The sequence below is a fragment of the Rhamphochromis sp. 'chilingali' genome (assembly GCF_963969265.1).
Source record: "Rhamphochromis sp. 'chilingali' genome assembly, chromosome: 17".
NCBI classification, from domain to species: Eukaryota; Metazoa; Chordata; class Actinopteri; order Cichliformes; family Cichlidae; genus Rhamphochromis; species Rhamphochromis sp. 'chilingali'.
The window spans coordinates 24817398-24839936 of record NC_137944.1 but is presented as its reverse complement, the minus strand read 5'-3'; the positions used below and the strand labels follow the sequence as shown (position 1 = coordinate 24839936).

Sequence of the window (22539 nt, the reverse complement as noted above, 5' to 3'; positions counted from 1 at the left end):
AGAGAATAAAGGGTAACAGGTTTTTAGAGTTTATTCTAGTTGTGTGTGCTTATGTTTTTTCTGTGCTTCTGATGATTTGTCAATCATTTGCAGATTGACTTCCTATCTGTCTGAGCTGCTTCACATTCACACACCTGTAACAACTCTGAGGTCATGTAACCAGTTGCTCTAACACATTCCTCAAATGAGATTAAAACAGAGAGGTGATCAAAATATAAATGTTTGCACTAAATATATGGAATGATCTAACTCTGCACATCTGCTTGGCTCAGATTTTAAATCCTATTTTATTTTAATAAATTTTTGTCTTTTAATGTTGTGTATTGTGTTCTGTTTTCCTGGATTTTAGTGTTAAGTTGAATTGGCCTATATTTTGCTGTTTTAAATGTGCTGTATAAACAAATTTGACCTTGACTATGGCTTGTAAATCAGTAACTATTTTAAAGCCTTTTATATCCTTATCACGCTGAAAAGGAGTGGATAGTTGGTAAAGAATATAGTGGATGGGAGGAAAAAAAGAACACAATCATTATAAAAATCCTTAAATCAAGTCTTAATTCTCAAACAGCTCTGTGTAGAAATGAGACTATGACTAAAACTTAAAGGTGCAGAAGTCTGATTGGTCAGGAAGCCTTTGAATGTGCAGACAAACACACACATACGAGAACTCATCTCCTTCTTAATGCTGCCCTAGAAGCCACGAGAGTCCATTTGAGAATTAATAGGTTGACATTATGCATTCTCCGGCCTCTCAGACTAAACAATCAGTTTGCCACAGTGAAGTGTTCCCACTTAAAGACACTCGGAACATATTTAGCATGTCTGCAATGATAGGAAAATACTCAGCTTATTTATTACAGACACATAAGTACCATCTGTGAGGCCTGGTTTACCTCTCGCAGCTTTTTCTGTCTGCATTTTGAAGTCATGCATTACCTGCAAGTGGTTACTGTGTGATCATTTCACGCTAGTGGACATGCTTTTTGTCATTTTAAAAGTAGAAATGTGAGCTTTTGATTGTGGATTGTAGCGCACGGCTAGTTTCCAGGGGGACGAATGTTGACGACACACTTTAAAAAAAATGGAAAAACAACGTCACCTTCTGCTGCTGTAAATCAGTTGTAACATTCATCATTCCATGGAGCAGATATCTAACTTAATTCTTTGTAATTTGGTTATCGGCATATGTATGAAGTGTGTGCCAATCACACAATTCATACCATTTATAGCTCTTTCTCAATTTCCATTTTAGACCGTCTTCCTGTATAAGAAGCTGTGAGCGTTGTGTAGATGTTATATCCATGTCTTCGTAAGTGCTCTGCAGGGTGGGGGATGTACTGTGATGAACAAATAATTTCTTTGCACTTGCACTCAGTGGAAAAGGAGCTCTGCTGTGCTTCTTTGATCAAAGCTGTGAGTCGGGGTGGTGCAGCTCTGGTGGGTGTTTCTGTGTCTGAAAAGGGGAAGAAAACTGCAGGCATTAGCTTGGCTTCATGTTGATATATTTCTGTCTGTTTAATGGCTGTATCTCCTGTCTTTTTGCTGTTTCTTGGGTTTCTGTTCTAATTTTCTGTTTTTTGTAAGGCCAGCTTTGATATTAGAGTGCAGGGGAAAGGGAAATGAGTTAGCATTTTGCATTTCCCCTTTCCTTCATATCTTGTTTGGTTTTCTTGTGTGTAGTTTTCTTGTATACTTTTAGGAATGCTTAAAATAACATCTGGTTTTAACAAAGCCTTTTAATAGTTTCATTGCCCCCACTTGTGAAACTATTCCATGTCCCTGATATGGCAGCTGGTCAAAAAGTACAGCCTGAAATATTTAGATGTTTAAAAACGTCAGATGGTAAAGTTTTATTATGATGATACGTTTGTGGAAGCAAACAAGAGTTAAGAGATTGTGAATGATGAGCTTACACTCACCAGCTACTTTATTACATACATCTATTTAGTTGCATGTTAAAACATGATTTATCAGCAAATCAAGTCCATGCATTTGTGGATCTAGGTATGGTTAGGATGACCTGCTCAACGTCACACTGAGTATCAGAAAGGAGAGGAAAGGAGATTTGAGTCACTGAATGTGGCATGGATGTTGCTGCCAGCTGGGCTAGTGCGAGTTTTTCAGAAGCTACTGATCTGTTGGGATTGGATTTTCCTGCACAATCATCCCGAAATAATAAAAAAATATATATATCTAGTGATTTTTAGAGAGGTTTGGATAGATTGCTTCAAGCAAGGTTTGGACCTTGAAGCAGATGGACTACAGCAGCAGAAGACCACACTGGGTGCCACGCCCGCAAACTAAGAACAGAAAACTACAATTCACAATGACCTCATCAAAATGGACAATGGGAAATTGGAAAAATGTTGTCTGGTTCTGATGAGTCATGATTTGTCCTGAGACATTTGGACGAGGATCAGAATTTGGCATAAATAACATGGGAAAAAAGATGATTCTGATGACAGCATGAAACCATCCTGCTTGGTATGAACAACTATGGGTGGTGCTTTGAGTAGAGGATGTTTGGGATGTGGTGAAACAGGAGATTTTCATCATGGTTATGTAGCCAACAAATCTGCAGCAACAGTGTGATGCTACCATCTCAATGTGAACCAAAATCTCTAAGAAATGTTGCCAGTAACTTGTTGAATCTGTACCACAAAGAATCAAAGCATCTCTGAAAGCAAAAGTGGCTCCTAACCAGTACTAGCAAGGTGTACCTAATGAAATGATTGAGTATAATTTATTTGGCCACAGCAGTGTCAAGATCTTCTCATGATGTTACAGGAAAATAAAATGCCAGCAGCATGTAATCTCCCTGATAGTTGCCAATCACTCTCTTATTGATCCCCCTTTTCCTGCCAATAATCAGTGTGATTCACTACTCTGACGTCCCTCCAAGCATATTTGAGAATTAACTGCCAAAAGAGCAGCGAGGAGATGTAAATCCTGCTGACAAGCCATTTCCTGCAGCACAATTGTTAAATCCATTAGGAAATGATAGTGTTTCTGTTGATGTGGACAAATGTGCTTGACTAAGCTCTTTTTAAAGTGCAAATATTGTTATGGTGGTGATTTATAGCGGGCTCTATGTTGTTACAGATGTCTGCTCCTGAGTGCACGTACAGGTTTCTAGAGATAGAAAGTTTGAACATGAATTCTAATTCAAGTATGTATAAAGGTTTAAAATAAACAGCTGTGGTATATTTAGAAGCAATAAAACCCTACGTGATGACACGTTCTCTGATATTTTAAGGGCGGATAACAAAATCGACTGCAGATGGTGATTTGTTTCATGATTGCATTGAGTGAATTGATTTGTCCATTAAAGGTATTGAATGTCTTTGCCAACAAAGAATCCCACCCCAGGGTACTGTAATATCTAAACTGAGTAACAAAGGCATTCACATTCATCATGCATTAGCACATATTACTGAGCATATTCAACTTCCTGTTCTGCTTGGTCACCATGCATTTAGTGCCCATGTTGTATCTCTGTGTTAGGGCTGAACGATATATCGCATTTGCGATAATATCGCGACATGATCAAGTGCAATTTTCTAACCGCAAAGGCTGCGATTATACTCTGGACATGTCCAAATTCATGGGCTGCATCCTCCTGAGGCCGCATTTGTAGTTTATTATTAAACTCCACCGAGACAGCGGTGACGCTAATCAGAAGGCTAGACCGTCCAATTTCACGCCTTTAAAATTTAAAGGCGTGTTTGTGTGTGTGTTTATACAATTGCTATTATGTTTGCACTTTATGTGTAATGTTACTGACTGCAAAGATCAGTAAGATGTGTGTATTTTTTATTTATTAGTTTTATTTATTTAATATTATTTTTTAATTGAATGACTGTCTAGTAGTTCACAGATGTCGAAAAACTGAGTGTGGTAAAGCCACTGATTTTTTTTATGTATATTTCTGCAATCTGCACATTGTACTGACTTTCATTTTAATGTTTACACCAGGGTTCCTTGTCAGCACTTTATGCTCAGATGTTTGTAAGCTAAAAATAAACTATTGTGTATGTTCAAATATACTGTTGTGATTGAAGAAGTTAAATAAAAATGTCAGTCATCAATTCATGCATCACCTCATGTCATCATAACAGAGGTCTGTCTTCCAGGAAAGAACAGTTTAAAATTAATGTAATATAGTATTGGCCATACTATATGATGTATTGCTTGTCTTTGTTTAATAATACAGAAGACAAAGACCTTAAAAAATAATCGCATATCGCATCGCAATCGCAATATTGGGGCAAAAAATCGCAATTAGATTATTTTCCATAATCGTTCAGCCCTACTCTGTGTGAGCCTTATTCTCATAAATTTCTTTCAGCACCTTCCAATCTGTTTTTTCCAGGACACATTTTTCTTTCTTTTTTCTTTTTTAATCATGATGTTGGGTGTCTTTTGAAGCCCTACAGTTTCATTTATCAACTGGAAAGTGACAAAAGCCCACATAACAGATTGTGAGCCATATGCACAGCCTGCATTTTAGATACTAAGGTACTGTAAAATATTGTTCATGAATCAAGTTTGATACTAGTTGGAAATTAGATTTACTGTCTTAGATTTTACTGCAGCCAAACTAATCATCTTTTCATTTGGTCGGCGGGCTGCTGCAGCCTCTTGCGTCCAAAGGCGAAAAGGTCTCTGTGGGCCAAGACTCTGGCCCTGCAGGTCGGTATCGGCTTATCAGCAGAGAGAGCCCACGAAAGCCCGGACTTTGCTTTCTGGCGCCATTCATCATATCAAAAGTCTGCAATGTGGTTTAGCTGGACAAGCGAAGACTGCCTGGAGGGGGTCAACAGTGAATGCCTCCATTCTGCTGACTGCACAGGGGATAAGACTTGATACACTGCTGTGAACTCAACATGCAGCGCGTGAGGCCGACGAAGACAGCCCTGGATATAAAGTGATGCAGGCAGATTGTTCCCTGGATGGCTGCGGTCGGCATAAATCTCCAGCCCTCCTGATGGAAGGGGACAAGACTGTGAGCAAGGATCAATTTTCAGACGGCAGCGTTCCCCGTGTGCTCGCTGGAGCTGAGAGGGTTCATGGGGAAAAATGCATCCTGTGAAGGATGGAGAAGTTAGCAGCTCAAGCAGCTAATGAGTTAGGAAATTATGATATATGCACTGTTAAAGCAGTGGTTTTTGAATACGCTGCTCCAGTTTATCTCAAGATTTTAAATCAGCCTTCGCGTCAGTGTGCTTTGCTTGTTACGTCACACACATGCTTGTTTTGCTTTCAAGGGAAACTTTGTCATGACTCACCTGAAGTGCGAGTATTTTAATATCTTTTTAAGGCAGCTTGTAAAACATTACATTATTCAGCATCCCTCATTTCATTTGTTAGTTAGAGCTTGACCTGGTGTCCGTGCCTCCAGCCATAAACTCAAACTGCTTTGTTTTGAGCTCTTTTAGATTAATGAACAGATGCAGGCAGCATGAAAAAAGCCTAAAATGCATCCAGGAAGGAGGGTTGCCATTCACTGTCCATCAGGGTCTCAACAAAAAGGTGCTCTTTGCATTCATTTGCTGCTTTTATGCATTCATACACCCCCACCCCCCTCCTTCTGTTGCCCCCTCTGACATGCTTGTATTAGTCACGACCCACCTCCTTGAAAGCTGGGAACCAATCAGAATGACCATGATGCAAATGGAAGAAAGAGGCTGGAAATATATGGAAAACCCAGTTTCCCAGTGTAGCTGCAGAGATGTGACAGAAAAACAACAATGAAAATCTGATTTGTGCAACACTTGCTGGCCTCACTGTTTCTATCAACATTTTTGTCAATAAAAATAACCCCTCAAGCAAAAAAAAAAAAATCAATAGATTACTTCATGACTTGACCAACTTTATTTAGTTTAAACAGGCACAGTTTTGAGTTCACTGGACTCATGTGTGAGTCATGTTTCAAACGTAATGTTTAGTCAGTTGACAAAGATTGATTCGCAGCATTTCTGTTTGCGTGTCGCACAGTTTGAATGACTTTCTGCTTAACTAGGAGCCAGCATATGTTTGAGGATCACACATCAATAGGGTGTAATGATAAATGGAAAGCAGTGTCTGTTCAGCAGATGTTGGTTTATTGTGGTAATGAACTTTTTTTTTTTTTTTTTTTTTTTTTTTCTTTAGTCATTAGAGAAATGATCCTTTGGTGTTCTGCGCTAATATATCATAGATCTGATATGAGAGCTAGCATCTCATCTCAGCTTTTCCTAATCATCTAAAAGGCCTGCATAGTCCTAGGAAACTGATGGTTATGTTCTTTTCTTTATACCTTTTTATCCTTTATTTAGGTGAGTAGTGAAAGCTGGGAAAGACATGCAGTTAATGGCCTCAGGGTGGATTTGAACCCGGGTTTCTGCAAATGCTTAAAAAAAACTGATCACGAGCTTAACCTGATGGGCAACAATGGGGGCTCATATTTTCACCTTTTTAATTAAATAATGATGCAGATACATTGGTAAAGGAAGTTGATGCGTTTCCATTAAACTGTGGGGGATACAGATTCATAACAGGTAATAAGAATATAACCTGTTATGAAGAAAATAGGAAACGGTGCCAGTGTTTGAAACATGAAGTAAACAGCTTTTCTGAGACACCCAAAAGACACATGTGACATGGAATGGATAGATGGCGCCTTAAAGTTCTATTTAAGATTCATATAGAGAAAAAATTTCCAAACCTTCCTAGCCCCACGTGGAAAAATAATTGCACCCCTTTGCGAAGTCATGAATTATCTGCTGAGACCTGTTAAGTCAAAACTGTTACAATGGTAGATGTTTATATAAAATGGCCAAAGTTTCCAATAAAGCGTCAGTGAGTGTATGTACAAGTAATCAATATGAACCCAAAGCTCAGGCTTCAGACAGTTCCACGTTTAAAAAAAAGGTTGTTTTTTTTTGTCCTGATCTGCATGATGTCACAAAGAGGGGATATCATCAGAGACACCATGATAATTCAACATTTCCATGATGCTTAACTCACAATGCATTGGTAAGTTCTCAGTCTCTTCTTCTCATGTCACTTGTTTTTATTGCTGCAAAAGGGGAGCGTGGCGCAGACAGCCTGATAAATATTTTTCGTTAAAAATGTTGCATGCACCTTAAAAACTGAACTCTTCGCATTGCAGTCTAGTCCAAGTTACTTGGATACAAATACCTGTTGACTGCTGTACTGTTACAAGTGTTTTGAATGTGAGACAGCAGTCAGAGTCTTCTGTGACATAAGAGTTCTTGTAGATTTGGGTACAGCGGTGTCATTTAAAAAACGTTGTGTCATACCTGCACTCCAGTACCTAACCAGTACCAGCAGCCCATAAAGTTTGTGATGGATTCTGTTATTTTCTTTGCTCACTCTGAAATGGGCAGTAACTTGGTAATCAGCTCTCTTCTTTGCTCAATCTTTGTTTAAAAATCCAGAATAAGTCCATATGTTTGATTTGCACATGGGCGGCACTTTCCTCGAGTTCTTCCTCCGATGCATTCATCTGGGTTTTACCGGTTTCCTCCCACATGCTGACTGTCACTTCTTTTGGCCTCACTAGAAATGTTGTTGTACGCCGTACAGTGACAAATAAAGGCACTCTGTTCTAAAAGCACAAAAACAGAGCAGCCGAAAGTAGCTTTTATCCCTGATCATTAAAATCCAGCTGATGTTCAAACTTTCTGTTTGCAAGGGCAGCCAGTCTGATGAAAGATTGCTTGAAAGGAGAGTGGACTGGGAATGGGAGCTAAAACTGAGATAAACTTGATGGCGATGTGCCACAGCCCAATGTAGGATGAAATCAGATTATTTTGAACTGCAGATCATGCAGATCTACTCTAGTTGAGTCCATTAATACAAATATGGAGCTGGAAATGAGCATAATAGGTCCACTTAGGTTTGCTGATCAATACTGCAGCTCCAGTAATGGTGCATGAAGAGTTTTATGTTTAGTTTTTTTTAATATACAGGTTGAATCTCAGGGAAAGGAGGATGATACAGGGCGCCTCTGAACATGAACACAAGACAAAGACAACCGCTATTGCCTCAGGCCTCTGTGCAAAAACATGAAAAGGTCAGCCATAGCCACCCAGTGCCATTGTGGTCTGTGCTGAACTGCAGAACCAGAACAAAGTGTTAAGCAGAGCCGACGGACCAGCTTCTTGAATGTCATACGCGATCCTTTCCGGCCACAGGAAATGAAATGTCTCTGCCTCTGTTTGCCTGACTGGCTTTGCATCTTCCAGCCAGCGATGAGGGATTCAATTACCCAGTGATTGAATGCGATTCATTAATCACAAAGGAGAAAATGTGGGGTTTAATTTCCACGCCTCGGGCTGTGGGTTCTGCACAAGATGACCGCGCTAATTGCTACCATGAGTAATTTGGAATCAAGCTTGCCGGCTTGATGGTGCTGAAAGCAGGCGTTAATGTAAATGAAGGGCTGTTCTTTTTATTTTTTAAAATTTTTTGTTCACGAGTGCTGCCTGAAGAGAGATGTGGTGAATAATATCCTGCAGGCATCATTACATGGGAGGTGAGATATGTTAAGGGTGTTGAGTGTTATTACGGCAGCTCTCTTTTTGCTCCATTTCACATACATTCATGTCCCCCGCCTTGTTTTCCTATTCTCTTCCACATCCTGCACAAAGTTTGTGCAGCAGGAATATATAAAAAAAGTTTTTACCAGTAAACAAGATAATGAGAGCATAAAACAAAATGATGATGATAACGGTCACGGTGCTTCTTCCATTTCCCGTTCCCCGGTCTTTTCCCTGGTTCATTACTTTCTTAACTTCATTCTCTCTCTCTGCCTTTTCCTCCTGTGCAGGTATTTTGTGTTGGATCCAGAGCTGGGACAGCTGCAGTACTTTGTCAATGAGCAGGGGAAGAGCCAGAAGCCCCGTGGCTCGCTGCCTCTGATCGGCGCCTCGGTGACAACGAGCGACGAGGCTCCGCACATGTTCATCGTAAACGCCGTCAATGGAGAGCTGTATAAACTCAGAGGTATGTCCTCGCGCTGGCCTCAGGCTGCCCGTATACGGCAGAGAACAAACAGTGAGAGGGTGTGTGTGTGTTTTACTTTGGATTCCTGTGAAGTGCGGTGTAGATACTAGCAGCGGCGGGATGAATAGCGGCTTATAGATGGCTCATAAATTCGAGCTGCAGTGTTTTTCTTTAAAGAGCAAAGACTTTCGAGGACATTTTTCTGCTTATTTGATTTGTATTACTTCATTGTTTTGGTTCAAGCCTGAGCATTTTATTTTTAGCAACACTAGATAGATGACCTCCTGAACACTACCTGCTCACGTCCACACAGAGAGATGAGTAGTCAGTGGAAATAACTGCATTTATCAGCGAGTCAGATCTGATCTCAATCAGTGTTTCATTCAGTAGTTGTAAGAGGTCAAGAAACAGATAAGAGACGAGGAATCTTGGATTTACATTCGCGACGTGACAAAAACCATGACATGAAATAAGAGCGATGTGTTTATTTAGCACTAGAACTGCCATGGATTCCTGTGGGCTGGTGGCTTTTTGACTCAATCCTGCAACAACAGCAGTTGTGTGCAAAGAAGTAAGTTCTTCAAGAAGTTAATTTGTGAATTAAAACAAAACAAAAAAAAAGCTTTTTATACTTTGAAAAATTGGGGTTTTAGTTTTTAGTTCTAGTTTAACAAAACATTTATATCTTTTCATTACAGAATATAAAGTTAAAGTGTGTACTGGAATTCACTAATAAATAAAGATTATACCGAGCAACACAATAATAGATCTAAATCATTTAATTATTGTAGAAGAAAAACGGAGTTAAAAATGAGTTTTGGATAATGGGCTGTATTAGTTTAGCTAAAATAAAGAAGGTATAAAAAACAAAAAACAAAGTGCTCTCTGTGACACAGATTGAACAGGTCATTGCCCACAGTTGGCTAAAGAAAAAGAAAGATACACTGTGCACTAAATCAGTTATTGTAAAAGTACAACACAACATCCTCATCTGCCTCCGCCCACCAGACTCTGCTCTGCTCCCCAGGCATGAAACATGTCTGATTCAGCTGTTCTGCTCTGGATTTCACTCTTTATTTGCTCTGATTAATTCCCCGCATGCTGGGCTTTCTGCTCGGTTCAGCTACAGTTCTCCACGCGCTCCATCACACACTCCTCCGCTCTGACCTGGCTCAACATCCCAGGCATGACCCTTTCAGCGCGGCGGTAATTATTCATCATTTATCGAACTACAGTTCCCTATATATTTATTTATCAATATCATCTAGCTATATCTGGCTCATGTTAAAGCTGCCATCACATCACAATGTGTCCAAACAAGTGCGTTGCTAGGCAACCCGGCATTCTGCAATTGCTGTTTTACATGAATTTCTATTGGGTCAGAATGACACCCGATGTCTAAGTTGTCATAATTCTTTTTTCTTTTTTATCCCACACACTCCAAAGTTCATTATATGATCAATAAACCCGTTTTAGGGAAAGTCGTGAGATGGCAGAGTTTTAATTTAACAGAGTTACATATGTTTTAAAATGCCAAGAGATCAGAATGACCCTCAGTTCTAGTGTTGGTAAGTAAAGTAAACAGTTTCAGTTCCATTATTTATTGATTCATTTCATCGATAGCAGTGCTGTCTACAGAAGTTCCAGTATGACCTGATGTTGCTTTTTTCTCAGACTTTTTACTAAATCTGTTCAACACTTAAGACTAGAAATTATATAAGTCTTTAGTTGATTGTCTAGAAACTATATAAGTGTGAAGTCATGAACAGATTTGGACACAATAAATCATTTAAAGTCTTTAGACTTTGATGGACATTTATTTAATCCGTATTAATTTGGTGTCATCCACATGGACATTGAGCTTTGTGGATAATAAAACACAACATTGCCATTTTATATCAATTCAATTAAATGTAGTTCAGTTTTCTTTATATAGTGCCAAATCACAACAACTGTCACTCCCTTTTCGATTATAAAGACTTGACCCTAAAATAATCGAGATAAAAATCCCAGAGATTAGGATGACACCCCTATAAGCATGGTCTTGGCGACAGTGGGAAGGAAAAACTCTCTTAATAGGAAGAAACCTCTCGCAGACATCTGCAGTGACCAGTTTGGGTTGAAGGGAAAGAGTTTCAATTTGTTAAGTTACTTATCATTCATTTATTTACAGTCAATAGGAGACTCACTCTCATTCTTAGAGTGCACTCTGTTATTTACACTGTAAACATATAATAATGGTGTCAGACACCTCTGGAAAGTGCTGTGGATATTAAAAACGACTGTCCACAGTAGGGGTGGGTGATATGGCCTCAAAAAAAAATTACGTCACGGTATTTCAAGGAAATATACAGAAAGAACAAGGTTTTACTGGTGATTGCAACAGACAGTAGGATTTCATAGTGGAAACAAAATCCATCTTTCATCAATGAGCCACTGTCACTGATTTACAGACTGCTTAACTGAAAGTATGAATCTTTTGCCACAAGGTGCCACAGCCAGTGTAAGCATAAAAGTAGCCTAGCTTGTGTTTTTCAATGAAACCTTTAAGTAAAAGCAGAAAGTAACCACTTAACATTAGAGTTTAACACAAGCTATAGTAACCTTGTAACTCTTCAGTTGCACAAGGTTGTCACATAATAAAATTGAAACTTTCTTTTCTATTTTCTACCTGGGATGGTAGTATGTTGGGTCAGACTGTGTAAAGTGGATTTCCATCCACCTCGTCACACTGTTCCTGTGATATATTAACGAGTGCTCCAACAATCCTTCACCTACTCTGTCCTCCTTGGGTTCCTTAATAGCTTTTTTTCCCTTTCTGTATTTTTTGCCTCAAGTATATCCTTTCCACCTTAGTTAGTTAGTTAGTTAGTTTTCTTGTTCACATTGCAAAATACTATGCTTTATTGGAGATCTTACCTCTGATAACTCCTTAGGTACTAAATAGTCATTACAGGGTGGCACTGCTGCTCTCGCTCTCAGACATGACTGGTCTTGTATTGTTGTGCTGGCTAGGGAGCGTAAACACGTAGCATTATCATGTCATAGATATTGCTATTGACACTATTTTATCATGGAAACATTTATGTTTTTTATGATTATATCGAGATATGACATGCACAGCCCATAGGATCAAACTTAATAGTGGCTATATAAATAAAAAAAATCAACTTAGGTAAGGGCGGCACGGTGGTTAGCACTGTTGCCGCATAGCAAGAAGGTCCTGAGTTCAATTCCACCATCAGGCCGGGGTCTTTCTGTGTGGAGTTTGCATGTTCTCCCCGTGTCTGCGTGGGTTCCCTCCGGGTACTCCGGCTTCCTCCCACCGTCCAAAGACATGCAGCTTGTGGGGATAGGTTAATTGGATAATCCAAATTGCCACTAGGTGTGAATGTGCGAGTGAATGTGAGTATGAATGGTTGTCTGTCCCTGTGTGTTAGCCCTGCGACAGACTGGCGACCTGTCCAGGGTGTACCCCGCCTCTCGCCCTATGACAGCTGGGATTGGCTCCAGCACCCCCCGCGACCCTGAAAAGGATAAGCGGTAGCGAATGGATGGATGAATAGATGGAACTTAGGTAATCATCATTGTTCATTTTAAATATAATTTAAAACCAATTTTTATTTGAACTGTGATGTTGCATCTATATATAGTCATTATTTTTCATGCAAATAAGTCGGCATGCACGTGTGCCTAATCCAGATAAGAAATTATGTTTCTATGGCCATTCAATAAGTGAATTTACACAAAGGTGAAATGTTTCTTTAAGAAGTATTGCCGCAACATGATCCTTAAGGTGGTTACTGTGCTAAAGGCCTGGGCTTTCAGTGACCTGTATCCACTTAAATAAGAGAGACTCCTTTTTCATTGTTGCTCCACTTGAGCTGCTGGAATGTCCCCTTACAGTCTTGAGGGGGAGGATATCAGAGTAACTTGGCCTATATTCTCTGAATAACTCTGTGATCCAGTGAATCAAGCTAAAAGGAAACAATAATACCACAGTGAAGAAGAAGTTGGACTTTGTAACTCACAGAAGAGGTGTTTCTATTTCCAGTGACTCATTCAGATGCTTGCCAAAAAAACTGCAATCCTGTCTCGACTGGTGCCAACACCCCAAACTAAACAAATGCGTTAGAGGATGGTATTGTTGTTGGGGTCAGCAACAAAGATATCCTTAAAAATGTTTGCTAAATTAAATTATATTTTAAAAATTAGCCACAAAAGAGTAAAATTTGTACTTGCAAAAGCTCACTTTGCTCAACCAGCAGGGCACAAAGTGGCTCAAATTAGCTTTTTAGTAGTCTGTGAAGTTAAGATTGGCTGGTATACTCAGTTCTGGATATTGGTTACCATGGGAACCCCTGAAACCTACTTGGATGCGGGTTGGGGGAACTTTAAGGTTCAGTCGGGAGTCATTTTTCAGTCTTTCTGGTTTAGCTGATAAGCAGTGTATAAGTCCACCAATAGTCCAAGTCCAGAGCTGTAAATGCCACCTTTATTCTCAGGATGATATCTCTTCACAGGATAGCTTTGAACGACTTGCCTTTTCCCTAGCTGCTGTAAGAAGATGCTGGATACACACAATCTGTAGCATTTCTCACACGGCTATACAGTAGCCTGAGAGTTTTCTGCCTCTAAACTGAAGCGGCTTCGTCCTTCCGTTGTCGGATATAAGGACACATGGGCCGCATGTTTTGTTGCTGAGCAAAGGTGAAGAGCGACTTGAATTTAATCATGTCTGAACACTGAGATGAAAAATTAAGCTATTTATCATATGAAGACTCAGAGACGCGAAGCCAATGAAAGGGTCAGGTTTTTGTGAGCTGGGTACAAACTGGCTTATTAGGATGCCTGGCACAGTTTTGATTGTGCAGCTGTATAATTAAAGCACAATGTTTTAAAGCCATCATCAAGAGTTATTGTCTGATTAGTATTTGTAAGACTTGTATGGCTTCTCAGGATGGCCCCTGTTAGCTGTGGACGGTTTTGGCTGTTGTACATATTCAGCATAAATTTCACTGAATGGTAATTGGGTGTTTACTGATTTGCTTCCCTGTGGACAAATTGTTGTTAGTTATTGTTTGATTTAGACCATATGCTAACGAAAAGTGTGTAAAATATGTCAAATGTGTAAAGACTGTTGACTGCATTTAAAAAGTGCACAGGCTGTGCATGACTCCACTCAGAGGATTGTGGAGTATTATTTTGAAACCTCTGATGCAACTTTTCCCCCGTATGAGTTAGTAGACTGTATGATGTTTGTTGCTAAGAACATAAATAAAATGATATCATAATGCCACTTACTTAAAACTTGGATCTCGGATACATACAGGTTGTTGGTGATTGGTTGCTGGCTAAGTCTTTGTGATTGATTGCTGCAGTCGCAGCAAAAAGTTGAGCCTTCAAAAAGTTGAACTGTTTTGAAATGAGTGTTGTGAGCGCAAGGAGGAAAAAAATGCTCTGACCTGAGGATCACAGGCCCCTAATCACACATAACCTTAAGTCTTAATACCGTTTGAATGGGTAAGGAAGTTCATCTGCTATACAACTGAGAGTTGACATAAGACAAATTACATTCATAGGCCAAAAGTGGTTTTTGTACCAGGCTGTAAATGTGTTTAATTTGCTGTTAGGTTTGATGGGTTTATATAGGAGTATGTGCAGAATGGCTCTTGGTAGCAGGGAAAAAATCTAATTGGCCATTGTGATGTTTGGACTGTTAAGATAGAACTGAAGAAGCTTCTCGGATGAGAGGTGAAACGTCTTCAAGCAACTTAAAGAAGTCCAGACGCTTTTCTTTGCAAGCTCCTTTGACCACATGAAAGAGCCTTACATCAACAGCTCAGGCTGGTGATGATGATGATGTAATGATGTTTGGGGGATATCTTCTTCAGGGCTCTTAGTACCCTTAGTGGTGTTTAAGCCACATCCTTTGATGGCTTCTTCCAACAGGATAATGCGCCACATCACAACACTCAAATACTCTCAAACTGTTTTCTTGAACATGTTTTACAGTGTTGTCAAATGACCTCCAAGGTTATCTCGCTCCCAATAGAGCATCTTTGGGATGGGGGTGGAACAGAAGATTCACATCATTGATATTTTTTTCTTTGGCTTTGGTTTAAACTTCTTTGGTGGGTGTTTAAAAACACAGACTACATGATCAGCTTTTCTACTTTCACTGAAGTAAACTTTTACTCTGCTACTCGTCTACGGCGAAGTAAGAAAGGAAAGGATTACATCTGTTGCAGTCCTTTAAGGGTGCGATCATTAAGGAACAAAAATCATTAAAATGTGCCAATAATTGGGGAGCACTCAGTCTTTTGTCTTTATTAACAGCCACTGTTCACTTTCACATAGTAACTTTTATCTCAGAATATGTGTGACTTTTGCCTTAATTGGACGTTCTTACTCTGTTTAAAGATGACATCAAATTCCTCTTTTCTGATCAGCGTAGGAGATTAAAATGAACTGCTTGGTGCAAAAAAAAAAAAAAAAAAAATCGTGAGGTGCAGTAGTGTGAAGCAAGAAAAAGCAATTGTATCTAAAGTTAGCCTGTAATCACAACAACGTTTCTTTGCATATAATGCACTGGGACTGCTTTAGCAAGAGCAATCATAGGGTTCAAATGTCATTGTGCTGTGCTGATGAGTGAAGGCTGGTTGCTGGTTACTGTAATTGCCTGGCAGCTCTTCCCTCTGTTCTAGGCTTCGTCAGCCCGTCCATTTTCTTGAAAATATATGTTTAAAGTGCCTCGCTCATAATATCTCCCAGCACTTTAATCAAATCTAACTGCTCGTCCAAGCATTAATCCTCAGACTCACCATTATCATAACCAATAACATCTTTCATGACACTGTAATTAAAACATGTGTAATTAGGCGGTGGTGGTGGTGCCATGACTGAGTGGGAAGGAGGTTTCTCTTTCTCTCTCCTTCTCTCTTGATCACCTAGTAATGTTCAGATATCACTCAGCCATCTCTGTGGGCTGGATATTGACTTTTAAATAAGAGCAGACTAGGACGGGTGTCCATTGTTGCTCGTTTTAAATGAGCACACGGTCCAGCTTCTCATTTTCCTGTTAGTCTTCTCACTTTACAGGGCAAACTTTATGTATTCATGAAATGAATTGAGCTGTCAGTGTCATCTCCAAGACAAACCCAGCTAAATTTATTTCAGGATCAGTGTAATCCTCCTCAGTGAGGCAGCTACTCTTATATAAATGCTACACTACTATTTTGCATCCAGTGAGTCAGTCTCTCTCATATTTCTTTATTAAGCGTTTATAATCAGTCATTTTCCAGGCCTTTTGAAGGTCTTTACAAGGTTTTCTTTAGACAGCGGCTGCTTTATCAAACATTTTCAAAGGAATTTTTGGTTTCGTTTTTTTGGATTCCTCCTTCTTTAGTTACACCGATGAAAAATACCAAAGATTTAGTCAGTTTGTTGTTTCACTTTGATTCAGTCTGACCGTTGTAATGGAGCTACAGATATTTACATGAGAATACAACTGATGAACTGAGACTGATTTCCTAATCATTAACTCATTGGTCAATCACTTTCAGCTCAGAAAAAATTATTCATTAAGGCAAAAGCCCATTAGTCTCTGGTTTCTACATGTTACCTCCAACAAGCCAGAATTTTCTTGTATTCTTTTAAAGTGAGAAATTGTCTCAGTGGAAAGGTACCTGTCAAGAAGCCATTGTTAAGGAAGTGAAACAGGGAGAAAAGGCTGAGGCATGTCAGGTTACACAAGAAATGAATGAAAAATCGGTGGCAATAAGTGTGATGAAGTGATGAACACTGTCTACAACCATCTGTAAAATATCTGCTTTATGGTTTAAGGCTGTATTTCAGCCAGTGGCACTCTGGCATTCATAATTCTGTCAGATATTAATCCACAATGCAGTACCATCAGAAAAGGATCTGATTGTCAGCAGCCTAATTTTTCAGCATGTCAACGATCCCACTTTTATTGCAAATGCAGTAAAAGCCTACCTGGATAGAAAAACAGACAGAGCCTGGACCACAACACTATTGAAGCAGTGTGGGATCATCTTGACAGACAACAGAACAAAAGGCAGCAAACATCCAAAAAAGAGCTTTGAATGTCCTTCAAGAGGCCCAGAGAACTGTTCCTGGAGACTACTTAAAAAAATTACAAGGAAAAATGCCAAAGAGAGTTCAGGCTGTGTTGAAGAATAAAGATAGTCATAACAAATATTGACTTCCCAGCTCGTTAGAATCGTACAAACTTTGTTTTTGTTTTTTTATGCTGTTTTTACATGTGTTTTTGGATATGCTTCAATAAATCTCTGCACCTATTTCTTTATGTTAATAAAAAGAAAAGACGAGTGACTCAAGATTTTTGCACAGCACTGTACGTATATCACTTGTGTCAGCATATGCACAGGTGCAAGGCTGGTGCTCAATACAGATGACTAATTACCTAAAATCACAGCTGTGCTTGTGCACATCACAGATAAACATCAGATTTAGGCGCTTGCTCATCTGCGGGTAAGTCGTCCCTTTAGTCAGAGTGAGTGATTTCTGTGGATGATGACAAGAAGAAGAAAGTGGGAAGCTTGTTACCGGATATTTTTTGCAGAAAGACAGCTTGTTACAGGTGTTTTTGACTGAATACTGTGTGCTCCCTGCAGGGGCGAGCAGCCACTCCCAGTGGGAGAACACACATCGAATGCGGCGTTTGTGTGAATGTCTCATTTTCAGAGTTGCCTCTTCACTTAAAGAGACCTTCTGTAGCTGGCAGATGTTGGCAGTGAAAGTGATTGACAAGTGCAAATTGAATTCTTCCTGCACTAAAATAACCCGAACCTCAATAATAACATCTCAACTTAACTTTAAAAAAGAAATCTCAGAAGATTTTTTTTTTTGGTTGTTTTGGGTGATGATGTAATACCGCATTAATCCGATGATAAAATGTGGCCGCCTTGTTTTATTCTCCCTAACAAGGAGAGTGCTGCACTCATTTTCCCACTTAAACATCTTCTGATGATTATATTTGTGAAAAATACTCTGGAAACAAAGGGGAGTTGATTTAGGGTCCAGTTTGCTTCAGATGAATGTGTTTGTACAAAGTGATGAAAATTACACTATTCTCAGAAATTCTCAGTGGTGCTGCATTCACTTACACATTTAACAAGCAAACAAAAAAGCTGTGTGAGGAGTTTGAACCCTGCTAACTTTCACTCCAATACAACCAGCCCACTTCTGTTAAACGCAACATTTTCCAGTGTTCCCAAAAACTATCAGGGGATGCTTTTCCCCTGCAGAAAATCACACAGTTTCACTGATGTTTGGCATAAATCCTTTTTTAAGAGAGTACTGAGGACTCTCTTTTTTCCAATCTCCAGTAAATGAGTAGTGGATTAATGGTGCTCACAAAATGCACTGTTTGACTTGAATAATGTTCCTATCACAGTTCCTGAAGTTTTTGGTACAGCAGAGAAATGAGAATTTTAAAAAGAAAGAAAAGGTTCAAGAGTGCCTGAATATCCTTAATTACTTCTGTAACAGACAAAAGCATTCCAGTGCTGCAAACTGTTAATAAGAAAAGACTTTGATCTGTTTCGTTTTAAGTATAAAAAAAAAAATGCAGACAGAGAATCCTGTCTTCATAAATGCGGCCGCCATCAGCAATGACGTCATCAGGAACAACGGGACTTTCTAGTATTTGCAATCCTTGTTTGCTTTTAACTTCAGTGTCTGTAAACATCCCTCAAAACTATTTCTGAACAGTTTCTGAAGTTTCATAAGCTGCAAATAAATGATGTCCTGTAAGTCCTCGTTCAGCGAACCTCTCGACTGTGAGGGGAAAACTCTCTGACGGAGGTTTCAGAAAGGAAGATGTTGTTCAAGTTGTGCTCCGTATTAGACAATCCTCCACACTCTTTGTGTTGTACAGCCACAGGAGCGCAAGACTCGCTCAGCCATGATGTATGCAACAGGAAATCCCACCTGCGGCATTATGACACCTGGACTATTTTCACTTGTGATATCTTGTCTAGACCGTACCTAGTGTTGCTTTAAGCTTTGGAATATTTCATTTTAATTTAGCGTTTCACTTTGAGTGCCTTAGTTTTACTTATTTCTTCCTTTTTTTTTTTTACTTTTGAGTTTTTGTTTGGTATCTTTCATATTTATATTTAAGTGAGCATCTGTAACAAAACACTTACACTCCTGGAAGTTATAGAGAAGTTAAGAAATATTCTGATTTTGACTCTGAAAACCCCGTTCACAGAGCTACCCACAGCCGGGGGGTGCATCCTTGCCAGTCAGCCAGGCAAGGCAAGTTTATTTATATAGCACAATTCAACAACAAGGTGATTCAAAGTGCTTTACAGAGACATTAAAAAACAAAAACAATAAAAAGCATGATTTAAAATTGATTTAAAAAAACAGTAGATAAAATCAGAACAGTAGATAAAATCAGTAGTTAAAATATAAGTTTTGAAATTTAAGCTTAAAAGTGTGGATTTGGTGTTTTATTCAAATGCAGCTGAGAATAGGTGAGTCTTCAACCTGGGTTTAAATAAACTGAGTGTTTCAGCTGATCTGAGGCTTTCTGGGAGTTTGTTCCAGATATAAGAAGAATAAAAGCTGAATGCAGCTTTTCCGTGTCTGGTTCTGACTCTGGGAACTGATAAAAAACCAGATCCAGATGACCTGAGGGATCTGGAAGGTTCATACTGGGAAGCATCAGAACTTTAAAGTCTATCCTCTGACGGACAGGCAGCCCGTGTAAAGACCTCAGAGCTGGGCTGATGTGGTCCACTTTTTTGGTCTTAGTGAGGACTCGAGCAGCAGAGTTCTGAATGAGCTGTAGTTGTCTGACTGATGTTTTTAGGTAGACCTGTAAAGATGCTGTTACAGTAGTCAAGCCTACTAAAGATGAATGCATGGACTAGTTTTTCCAGGTCCTGTTGAGACATCAGATCTTTTATCCTTGAAATATTCTTGAGGTGATAGTAAGCTGATTTTGTTATTGTCTTAATGTGTTTTTCTAAGTTTAGGTCTGCATCCATCACTACACCCAAATTTCTCGCCTGGTTTGTGGTTTTTAGATGTATAGATTGAAGTTCTCTGGTGACCTGTAATCGTTTTTCTTTGGCACCAAAGACTACTACTTCAGTTTTATTTGTGTTTAGCTGGAGAAAATTGTGGCACAACGAGTCATTAATTTCCTCAATGCATTTACCAAGAGCCTGTACAGGGCCTCGGTCTCCTGGTGACATTGTGATATATATTTGTGTGTCATTTGCATAGCTGTGGTAGTTTATTTTGTTGTTCTTTATAATCTGTGCCAGTGGGAGCATGTAAATGTTAAACAGAAGGGGTCCCAAGATGGAACCTTGGGGAACTCCACATGTGATACTTGTCTGCTCAGATGTGAAGTTACCTATTGATACAAAGTATTTCCTGTTTTCTAAGTATTTTTTGAACCAGTTTAGTACAGTTCCTGAAAGACCTTCCCAGTTCTCCAGTCGTTTGAGTAATATGTTGTGGTCAACTGTATCAAATGCTGCACTGAGATCCAGCAAAACTAAGACTGACATTTTTCCACTGTCTGTATTCAGACCTATGTCATTGAACACTTTGGTCAGAGCGGTTTCAGTGCTGTGGTTCTGTCTAAAACCTGACTGGAAGGCATCATAGCAGTTAGTCTGTTTTAAGAAGTAATTGAGCTGTAGAGAAACTGCTTTTTCAATAATCTCACTTAAAAATGGGAGATTTGAGATCGGCCTGTAGTTGTTCACTTGTGTTTTGTCAAGATTGTCCTTTTTCAGTATAAGTTTAATTACAGCAGTTTTTAGTGGTTCTGGAAACACACCTGACATTAAAGAAAAGTGGACGATCTGTAACAGGTCTGACTCCAAAGTCTTTGAGACCTTTTTGAAAAAACTTGTTGGCAGGACACCTAAACAGCAAGAGGAGGAGTTCAGTTGACCTAAGATGTCCTCCAGGTCTTTGCTGTTAATAGGGTGAAACTGTTTGATGGTGTTTAAACAGTTTTTCAGTGGACTCTGTATATATCCTGAATATGTTGTTGATGTACCAATTGCTGGTCTAATCTTTTGGATTTTGTCTGTGAAGAATTTGGCAAAGTCATTGCAGGCCATGGTCAAATGAAGTTCAGCTGCCACTGACACAGGAGGGTTTGTTAGCCTGTCAACTGTAGAAAATAAGACCCGAGCATTATGACTGTTTTTGGTGATGATGTCAGAGAAGTAGGACCTCCTTGCACTCCTCAGTTGTAAATTATAATTGTGAAGTTTCTCTTTATAGATGTCATAATGAACCTGGAGGTTTGTTTTTCTCCATCTGCGCTCAGCTTTCCAACACTCTTTTTTTTCATTTTTCACCAGGGTGGAGTTTCTCCATGGAGACTTTTTCCTTCCAGAGATAACCTTCACCTTAATGGGAGCAATAGTGTCCATAACATTTAACATTTTAGCATTGAAGCTATTGACGAGCTCATTGACTGAACCTCTGGACAGGCCAGGTGTTAAGGGGAAGACCTGGTTAAATATCTCACTACTGTATTCAGTTATACACCGTTTTGTGATCACTGCTGTTGATATATTTGTGTGGGCTGAAATTTTACTTTCAAAGAAAACACAGTAATGATCAGACAGGCCCACATCAGACACAGTAATGTTTGAAATGCTCAGGCCCTTGGATATCAGTAGGTCAAGAGTGTGTCCTCTATTATGTGTGGCCTCTGTTACATGCTGAGTCAGCCCAAAGTTGCCCAGAGTGTTACTCAGGTCTTTAGTCCCTTTGTCCTGAGGGTTGTCCACATGGATGTTAAAATCCCCAGCAATAATTACAGTCTAAATCAACACAGATCACAGACAGCAGTTCACTGAGGTCATTTAAAAAGTCTGTGCAGTATTTGGGAGGCCTGTAAACATTAAGAAACACAACTTTGGATGGGGCCTTCAGCTGTAAAGCCACATATTCAAAAGACTGAAAACTTCCAGGAGATAGCTGCTTACATTGAAATGATTCATTAAATAAGACAGCGACCCCCCCCCCCCTCCTCTCCTGCTCACCCTGGCCTCACTGATAAAACTGTAGTTAGGAGGGGTCGTCTCGATGAGAACAGCTCCACTGTTACCATGGTCCAACCAAGTTTCTGTTAAAAACATAAAATCAAGGCTGTGCTCAGTGATTAAATCATTAATTAAAAATGTTTTCCCAGCTAAAGATCTAACGTTTAATAAAGCCAACTTAAGTGTTTTAGAGGTATTATTTGCCCCCTCGTGTTTGGGAGCGGTCAATGTAACTTCAATTGCTCTGTTGAGGGCGGGGCTCAATGGCGAACCTTTGGTTGCTCTGGTGGGGGGTTTATGGGGGGCAAAAACGGATTGGACCGGGGGGTAGATCTGAGCCCAGCATTGACCCACTCCATCATCTCCTCAGTGAATTTCAGGTGTGGCGAGGAGGGAGAAAGGGAGGTGGAGGAGGGAGATGGCCTGTCAGGGGTTTGGGGGACAGGGGAAG

General features: G+C 39.6%; 1 protein-coding gene across 2 annotated transcripts in view; it reads left to right on the top strand.

Moving 5' to 3' along the window:
- Positions 1-22539, top strand: part of osbpl10a (oxysterol binding protein-like 10a) — a 94968-nt gene that overhangs the window by 7992 nt on the left and 64437 nt on the right. For both annotated transcript variants that reach the window (XM_080862525.1, XM_080862524.1), the window contains exon 2: positions 8837-9012. In XM_080862525.1, coding sequence (XP_080718651.1) covers positions 8837-9012 — 176 coding nt within the window. The remainder of the gene's footprint in view (positions 1-8836; positions 9013-22539) is intronic.